Source organism: Perognathus longimembris, chromosome 1 (assembly GCF_023159225.1).
Source record: "Perognathus longimembris pacificus isolate PPM17 chromosome 1, ASM2315922v1, whole genome shotgun sequence".
Lineage (NCBI taxonomy): Eukaryota > Metazoa > Chordata > Mammalia > Rodentia > Heteromyidae > Perognathus > Perognathus longimembris.
Window position 1 is genome coordinate 44,772,943 of NC_063161.1, and position 9,335 is coordinate 44,782,277.

Below are 9,335 nucleotides of genomic sequence, written 5' to 3' on the forward strand. Positions count from 1 at the left end.
CAGAGCCACGGCACTACGAGTGGGTCCAAGTCTTGCTATGTGGCCCTCTCTGGGTATTGGGGTGCCCTGCCTGTTGCTTCTCTTCTATAACTTCCCATCCACTGCCAGCTCCCCTCCATTCCCACCCCTCCACACCACCCTTTCTCTCTTCTTCGGGAGTGGTTATGGATCCTAAGCCATAAAATAAATTTTATTCCAAAATAACAAAATAAATAATCTACTGTACACAATCTGAAAAGAAAGACGCTGTAAGTGCTCACACAGGTGCCGCCATCTGGCCCCACCTGGAGAGACCCCCCCGAGTCCAACCCAGGTCTCCCAAGGGCTGGCAGAAGGAACCCCAACTACATCCCCCAGAGGGCGAGAGGGAAAGAACTGCTGAGGGCTTGGGTGAGAGATGGGGATGGGCAGGAAAACTGCAGCACTCGTTAAATTAAAGAAACAAACTAGAAGCACAAAAATGGGGACAGTTAGAGGAGGGAGAGGTCCAGTGTTACCAGGCCCCCAATCTGAGAGGAGAAATGGTGCCACTTTTTTTTTTTTTTTCCTGTGGCTGGACCTTCCCAGGGAATTCCCCCTTCCCCATGTCTAAACTGAGTTCTACTGCTCACACTGCTGGTGGCCACCTAGAGAAAGGGAGTGTGATGTGTGAGGGAGGGGAGAGCCCCAGCCGCCCACCCGTGGAGCCAGAGTCCTTGTCCCCAAATGGGGGTGAGCGGGCACCATGCAACCTCCGTGTGTCCTTTTGCCAGGCCCCTGCGTGTTATTGCTTGAAGCCCCATAGTCCTGTGCCCATGGAGCAGGAGGGGAGGCAGGAGAAGGGCAGCAGAAGGATCCTTCTGGGGTGGTGACTAGATTCTGAGGATGAAGGGGGGGGGGGGTCTGTGTGAGCCAGAAGTCTAGGTCATGGGTCAAAGACACCAATCCACCTTCACTGCCGGCTGGCCTCAGCCTCCACTTTCACGCTGCTCCTGCGACCCTCCACCAGAGCAGAATGGGGTCCTGGGGCTGGACATCTGTCCAGGAGCCCTTCCTCAAACTCTGCAGGAAAAGGAGGCATGAGTTAGGAGACATGGGGTAGAGGCTGAGCACAGAGGTGATTGTGAACTGAGGAAAGAGAACATGTGAAAACAACTGAATTTATTGAATTAACTGCCTCCTGCCCACTGAATGTGTATGAGTGGGGGGATTCCATACCCAAGTATGCACAGCCCCCCTCCCCTTCTGGGTGTGTGTAGCTCTCTGTCTCTGTTAGTGTCTCTTTCTCAGTCTCCCCCGCCTCTGCTCTGCTGGAATTTCTGGTTCTGTCAGGAGCTGCGGGGGCGGTTTGGCTCTGACCTCTCCCCCTCCCTCTTCCCCGGGCTCTGCCACCCCTCCCCCACTCATCTCTGGTCCCCTTCCAAGCCCCACCTACTTTAACCACTGCCCCCAAGTTTTGGGGTAGCCAAATCAGGGGGAACACAGGAAGCCAGCCTCCCAGTTCCTCCCTCAACAACCCCCCTTTCCAATCCCCGCCCCCACTTCCCACCCACGCAGAGTTTAAAAATACCAAACTAGGGTTGGTGGCTTTGTCTGCTGCGTCACTCTCAGCCCAGCCGCTGCCCTGCCCCTCTGCCTGCCCACTCTCTCTTCCCCTATCCACACACAAAACGCCCCCCCCCCCGCCCCCTTTAGACTCATGCTTCCAGACTGGCCAGCCCTATCCCCACAACTCTTGCTCCAATCCTCCTGCAATAATAGTGGAAGTCCCAACGAAGCTTCTCTTACTGGTGACTCCCCTTATCTCTCATTCTTTGTCCCCTCCCCAGGGGGAATGGCCAGCCCCTCGGGGCCTCTGCTTAGCTCAAGGTCTAGTTAGCTAGAGCCCCTCCTACTGTCTATGGTGGCAACTGTATATCCCTCTACCTCCCCCAACTTGTCTCAGGATACCAGGACTGATGTGTGGGCCTGGGTGGCTGGGGGTGTTATGGGGACAGCACTGCTGGCTGCCTCACCTGCGAGAGGCGGCTTCGCAGGCACACAGGGGCTGAGGCGGCCCACACGGTCGTGGGAGACGAGGCGGGCGAGCCGCAGCCCCTCATCCATCAGTGTCTGCTGCAGGATGTGGCGGCTCCATAGCCCATGGGCTGGCAATGCCAGGGGCAGGTCAGCAGGGGGCGGCGTCAGCCTTGGGCACGACCCCACAGCTGTGGGCATGGGCACTGGTCAGGTAAGGGGCTGCAGCCAATGAAACCCCACCCTCAACCACACAGCCAGACCCGTAGGCCCTTCTGCCCCCATCCAGCCAAGACTTCCCAACCCTGTTCCAGGCAGTGGCTCCTAGCTCACTCCTGCCACCCACCCACTCCCACCTCCCCCACCAAAGAAAAGAGAACTCTCAAGCACACTCACCCTGCAAGTGTCCATCTAGACTTTCCCCAGACAGGCTGGCACTGTCCTCCTCCAGGCTGGGGCGGTATGAGGGTACATAGGACTCAGGGCCTGGGGGAGGCTGCTGGATTTCGGGATGAGATTGTTCTCCAACCTGTGGGTGCCCCAAATAGGGAAATAAGGATCTAGGAAGGGAGGGAAGAGGATTGGGGTAGGCCTTCCCATTCCTACAGCACCCCTGGAAACATGTACCTCCTGTTTAAGCTTCTTCAGTGGGGGTCCTCCTAATTCTTCAGAGTGCAGTCTACAAATAAGGAGAATAAAGGTGGTGAGGCTAAGGAGGGCTTCGGAATGGCCAGGGCACACACAACATCTGGCCAGGAGCATCTACCGCTTTACTTAACAACTGCAAAGAAGGTGGCTGGGTAGGATGCTCCAACTCAAGTCACTATTGGGGGCGTGGAAGTGGGAAAGGAGGTTGAACCAGACTTCAGACAAGCTGTACTGGCCAAAGAAAAATAAGCAAGTGGGTGAGAAGCAGGCTTAGAGTTGCCTGAGCTTGAAGTTGGGACTTGATCCAACTCCTTGGCAGGACTGCAATCTAGGAAGGACTTGGGGGAGGGCCGAGGGTCTTACCTTGAGCCTTTCAAAGACGACAGATAGGTGCTCTCCCGTGCCACCTGGCGAGACAGGGAGAAGAGCTCCACTCTCCGAAGCAACAGCGTGTTATCCCTCATGCAGAATTGAGCAGCAGCCTCATTAATGGTCAGCTGTAGCAAGAGGACAGCCAGTCAATTAGAATCCTTACATCCTTCCCACACTCAACTGTTTAGACCTCCTTACACCATCATCATTGAAGGAGGCTCATCCACAGGAAACTTGCTTTGGTTTGGACAATGCACAGCTTTCTGAGGGAGAAATACAATACCTATAGCTTTCTAGGAGTTTCTGGAGCCTCCTCTATGATTCTGGGGTTCTGAGTGACACATGGCAGAACAATTGGGCTCTTGCTAGTATCTCTACTTCCCCCTCAATTGAGAGTGTATGGTCATGGAGAAGGTCAGGGCCTAGGATCTTGGACAAGGGGGGAAGGGAACAAGGGCTGGAGGATGCAGGATTTCTCAGAGGTTAGTGGAAGCGGCCTGGGAGTCAAAGGCTATCAAGAGGACCTGAGTCCTCACCTCATGCAGGCTCAGCTGCTTGCCCTCTCGCCGTTTGGAGTCAAAGCGGCCATAGATGATGCTGTACTTGCGGATCTCTTCTTCCTTCTGGCTATCATTATCATCCATCTCAAAGATGTGTCCCACGCTCCGAGCCAACTTCTTATTCAGCTTCAGCAGGGATGTGACCTCCCCAGCATCACCCCTTGGGAAGCTCCGGAAGATCCTTTCCACACTCTCCACCACCATGCGTACCATCTCTGGCTCCAGCCGGTCTGGACTACTCCCAGCCCCACCTGCCACCATTCCCCCAGCCCCAGTTCCCTCAGGGACTCCTCCTCCTGCAGGTGGGGAGAAGGGGGGTGAACCAGCCTCCTCTTCTCCTCCTGCCCCAACGTCCGACTCTGGAGTGCTCTGGCCTGGCCAGATTCGAGGGTCTCCTGCCCCAGGTCCCCCAGGCAGCGGTGATAACTTCTCTCCAAGTTCAAGGGGGCTCTTGGGGCTAAAACTGCGGGTACTACCCGCCTTTTCCCCTGGGCTGCCATGCCCATTACTCATGCTCCCTTTACGGGTACCAGCAGTCTCAGAGATCTTGAAAAGTGGGATACTAGAGACGGGCACAGCAGGCACAGGTTGGCTGAAGAGCCCTGGATTGGTGGCCCACTCTCTTAGTGCCTTCTGCAGACGTCTGACATGGAGGGGCTTGGTGGCCATGCCCACAAGTGCCATGATCTCCAGAAACTCCTCCTCACCCGCCTCACACAGCTGCTGGACATCGTCCCCGCCTTGCTGGATGAATGTCTCGTAGTAGGAAAGGAGATTGGCTCGCTGCAGGACCCGGTATAGCTGCAGCTCCCCCAGAGTCCGAGGCAGTGCCATGGCTCGGGCACTGACCCTGAGGAGAGGCACAAGAGAGACTGTTAGTGCAAATGTCCCAACTCACACTAATAACTGTGCTCTTCCCTGCTTCCTTTCCCCCTCCTCCTATGAATGCTCTCTGCCTAGTGCTCAAGGCCGAGCACAGCCTGAGAATCAGACATTGTTCATAGGACAGTGCCATTTCAGACTAGCCAGAAGCACAAAGAGCTGGTGCCCTGTGTATAGGAAAAACAAACAGTAAAACCTCTCTTTCCCCCACTTTTCTGGTCTGGGGCAAGATGACCTTAAACCTAGAGACTTATCAGCACACTTCTAGGGTGGCATAACCCACCTTCCACCTCAAGATCTCTTGAGGAAGGGGCTCCACAGGTTGAGACTCAGTAGTCTCAACACCTCTCAAATGTGACAGCACACACTAAAGTGAATGTAGGGCTCCGTACCCACAGTGGACAGTGGGGGGGGGACACTGCTGGTCAGCTTCACCTCTTGTCAGGTGAAAGGGAGGGGTGTGGCCGCTTCCATGGCTTTCCAACTCCAAAAGCCAAGTGGACCCCTATTCTTTCCCTTCGGCTTTTCTCAGCTTAGGCGTTGCTCATTCATCTTGCTTTCTTCCCCCAGGACCTCTGCCCAGTGCCCCCTCAGTTGTCCCCTCCGCTCCTATGGCCGTCCTCACATTAACTTAGGCCTATTCCTTCAGCTCAGGCGATGGGGGGAGGGACAGGCGCCTCAATTGTTCTCCTCTGAGGCCGTTCTGCCCACACACTCCCACGGTGGTAGCGTCTGTGGGCGAAAACCGCCTAAGGGCTCCCGCCTACTCTCCTCTCCTCCCTTTATTTTCCGCCCACATCTGCTTGGGGGGGGGGGCGCTCAAGACCTCTTGAGGAAGGGGCTTCACATGGACCCTCCCCTCCCCATGTTGTAAACCAAGGGGGAGGCAGACAAGGGACGCTGGAGATATTCCCTGCTTCAAGTCCCGTGGATGCTCCTTCAACTCAAAGGCGCCAGCTTCTTCTGCCTGCGCCGGGGACCGCGCACTAAGTGCCAAGCACAGATCCTGAGCCAGCTGAGCGCCCTCACCCCCTGCACTGTTGGCAGCTCCAACTCCAGGGCTTCCCCTAGCGCTTGGGGGCTCCCGCATTCTTTGCATGGGGGCTCACATGCCAGGTCATGCCCACAGCGTAGGTCTATAATGGAGAAAAAGGCACTATACCCTCTTCAGTATCCACCTTCACCCGATCCTTGTTTGCTTCCCCGGCCCCCTGAATTCGAAACTCACCCTGTTTCCATCAGTCTCCACCCCCCACCCCCGTCCCGCTTCCCCACGTCCTCTCTTAGACCTCCACCCTCTGGACCCCATTCCCGAGTCCGGTTCCACCCATCTCCACACCCTGTCGACTCCCTCGGCTCCACTAACTTGAGTCTGGGTTGCGGGGTCCGGCGGGCGCTGTCCCCTCCGCCCGGCGGCTGCTGTTCGGCTGTGGGAGAGGGCGCTCTGTGCATGGACGGCCAGAGACTACCCAGGCCGTCCCGATCCGTGCCTGGCACTCGGTGTCCGCTGCGCGCTGGCCCGCGCGAGGCCGTGCCCACCGTTGTCCAGGCTCCGTCCCTCCCTCCACGTCTTCTCTCTCCGAACCTCCGCGCCTCTGTCGGTGCCTCTGCCCCCCCCCCCCTCCCCGGCTGCGCTCGCCGCCTCTCCGCGCCTCCGCCCCCGCAGGACGCACGGGGAGCGAGGCTCAGCGCTGCGCTGGCTGCTGGGCTGGCGGGAGGAGGGCGTGGGCAGAGCCGGGGGCTGGGACTGGGGGCGGGGGGCGGGAGCCCGGGCCTCTGGGCCAGCGACACACTGCAGCAGAGAGACGGGGAAATGGAAGTGGGGGGGGGAGGGAAGGTAGGGAGTAGGGGGCGGAGGCGGGGGCGGAGATTCGGAGTCAGGGCGCAGAGTTGGGGACCGGGGTGACCGAGGCCGGGCTGTGGAGGGGGAGCTTAGGGGCCCGGCGGGCGGGGCGAGGTCGCTCTGTGCCGCCCACGCCGGATGCACAGCCGGCCCTCTCTGCGCCCACACACCCACGTGAGCTCCTGGGCGGCTACATTCCTACTCCCTCCCCCCATCCCTCGGAGTTGAGCGCGCAGTTTCACAACCACGCACAGGTACACAAAGCCACGGAGCCCACAGACGTGCTCGTGAGCCCCAACGACTACACGGACGCCCGCTGCCTACACTGCGGCCGGCCTCGCCGGGCTTTCCAGTGAACGTTAGAGTGAGCAAGGGAAAAAGTTGGCGATGGCTTGGGGCTCGTCCTGGGCGTGCACCTCATTCCCATTGAGAATGCACTTATGGCAATCTATGAATGTGAGGCTCTGCCAGAATCTTTTAAGACAATCCAACAACCTTCTTTAGCCCCAAAGAGTAATTGGAGGGGTCTCTCACCATCACCAAAACTGTAAAGTTTTGAGAATAGGGAAGAGCCGGTTTTGTTGGAGGGCACCACTTAGGCGCCCCTCGATTAGACGAGTCTGGTTTTGTGGGAGTAGGTCAGGCAGGCTTGGGGGTGGGGGGTGAGATCCCGCCTTCCTCTACTCGAAGCCTTTCTCTACCGTATTGGCTCAGAATGGGGGACCTTCTTCCTGGAGGTTGGGTAGTAAAGCGGGGATGAGAAGATTATTCACTTGGGGGTCCTCTATGTGAAGACCTTGGTAGAGTCGGTAGTGGAGGAGAGAGGAGGCTGGGGGCGCCCGAAGATATACCCCTAGAAGGAGCTAGGAGGAGGAGCACCTTCAAGGAGCCTAGTCCCCTTCCAAACCTACTGCCCCTCCCCCCCGTTTCTCCTAGCCCATCTGGTTCCCATTACACTCCCGCCCACGGCGGGGAGGGGAGGTGGGGGGAGGCGGGGGGGGGGGGTGAGGAGGGGAGGTGGGGGGCAGCGTGAAGGGAACAGGACAGGACGGTGGCGAGGGTCCCTTGGTCTGAAACCTCAGCCCCGCCCCACCATTCTGCACTTGAGTGGCGCGGCCCAGCAGGGCGTGGGTGGTGTGGGCTGGGAGGTGGTTCTACATTCCGGCCTGGCAAGGAGACCTTTCCGTCTCTGGTGGAGGCAGGGGAGGAAGGGTGCATTATTGGTGGGGGATTTCAGTAGCTCACAGATTCTTGTCTCCATCCCATTAAATGCCACACGTAGTGGGGGGGTGGTGGTGGTGGGGGTGGGAAGGTGCGGAGTCACCCTCCCATCGATTTCCCCCAGTCCTGCCAGGGGTGGGTGCGGCTAGACAGACTCTCTCTGGGGGCGCACCCGACCCCCTGGAGGTGGCGCCCCTCCCCCACACCCGCTCCGGTTATTTTGGAGCCTGGGCCGCCAGCCGCTGGCCCCAGGTTTCCACGTGCCCCCGCCCTCCCTCTGCCCACGCTCCCCGTGACGCACATCCTCCACCCACGCAGCCTCTGCTCCCGGCGCCCCCCTCCCTCCCACCAGCCCCCTCGGGGCGGCGCCGAGTCTGGGGATTTGAGGGGGAGACGCCTGCTGCCGAGGCGGGCGGTGGGGCGTGAAGTTGGGGGGCGGTAACCTCTAGGGGGGAGCGGCCTGGTTGGTCGGAGTCCAGGAAGGAAGGCCGGAGAGGAGCCAGTTCCAAGGCTTTCCACTCCGGAGTCCTGGAGCAGGTGCTTGGCCAAAGAGGAAGAAAAAGAGAAAAGTCCCGCTGGGGCCGAGTCAGAAAGGGGTCTGCGTGCACACCTGAGGGTGGATGAAATCACTTGGTGTCTGGATCTTTGTTTCTCCAGATCTGTTGTGAGGTCCAAACAGAATGGATGGGAAAACTCTTCAAATAATACATTTGCAGCAGACTCAGGACTGGACAGTCTCCCGAGTCTATGTATTTATGTGTCTTCACATCTACTTGTTTATCTGTGTCTGTCGAGATTTGTATCCCAGCCTCTGTGTGCGGGTTTAAAGATTTTTTTTTTTTTTTAATCATTGACTTGTCAGGCCCCGCCAGAGGCCCCGAGCGCCCCCGCAGCCCGCAGCCGGAGCTGCTGAGATGTCTGTTCCTTTTCCTCCCACTCCTGCCACCCCCGCCTCCCCTCCTACTCCCTTCCGTTGAGAACAAGGAATTTCCAGCCTTTAGCAAAGGGAGAAAGAGAAAGGCAAGAGACTGAGACCAGGAGAAGCTATTAAAATTAAAAGATGTGAGGGATGGGGTGACAAAAACGGAGTGGGGACAATACGACTTTTTTTTTCCCCATTTCTTTTTCTGCTTGGGCCCCCTTCTTCCTCAGGACAACATCTTACCTTGACACCTGCCCTCCTCACCCTCTCTGCTTTCAAAAGCACTCAGCAGAGCAACTGATTTCACTTAAAGTATAATGTTCCCTGGATTGTCTACACAGGTCTCCAAGAAGAAAAACTCTATCCTTGGTCCTTGTTTTCCAGGAAAAGAGGACTGTGAAGAAAGGGGAGAAAGTGGAAGAAGATGGAGAATACTGCAAACCAGAAGGATTATTGTCTCCTGGCACGTGTACATTTTCACTTAGCAGATTGCTTTCCTCCCCACCCCCCACCCCCATTTTCACTGAGTCTCACTCGGTAAGGTTTGCTTCAAACTCACCACCTCGGAATTGCTCCCTGCTGGACCCCCTCTATGCCTCCAGGAAGAATTATTACGCCCACCTTTCTGTGGCCACATGGGTCATCCTAGATCATTTCAACGTAGTTGTTTGCTGTGCTCTCAGCTCTGGACCACTTCAGAGTAGGCCTAATATTTAGTGGACCCTCAGAAATGAATGACGACACTATTATATAGGCTTGAGATTTTACTCCAAAAGTGCCGAGCCTGGACAAAATTGTTTACATTCGTTTTCCACAACTCTCTCCTTTTTTTGGTTTCCACTGAATCTCACAAGTCTGGCTTTGTTGGCATCCTGAAATGTCCATTCATCTG

At 57.3% G+C, this 9,335-nt stretch overlaps 1 protein-coding gene across 2 annotated transcripts; it reads right to left on the minus strand.

The window, feature by feature from the left end:
- Positions 1–171: 171 nt before the first annotated feature.
- Nab2 (NGFI-A binding protein 2) lies at positions 172–6,155 on the minus strand. 2 transcript variants are annotated; one of them, XM_048361306.1, is made up of 7 exons: positions 5,824–6,155; positions 3,552–4,425; positions 3,007–3,140; positions 2,623–2,674; positions 2,392–2,524; positions 1,995–2,186; positions 172–1,041 (listed from the first exon to the last, which is right to left on the minus strand). In XM_048361306.1, the coding sequence occupies exons 1-7, from the start codon at positions 5,907–5,909 to the stop codon at positions 932–934; spliced, it is 1,581 nt and encodes a 526-aa protein (XP_048217263.1). In that variant the 5' UTR covers positions 5,910–6,155; the 3' UTR covers positions 172–931. The 2 variants fall into 2 exon arrangements, with proteins under 2 accessions (XP_048217263.1, XP_048217267.1); XM_048361310.1 differs by lacking the exon at positions 1,995–2,186 and having other exon boundaries at positions 5,824–6,084.
- Between the last annotated feature and the right edge of the window lie 3,180 nt (positions 6,156–9,335).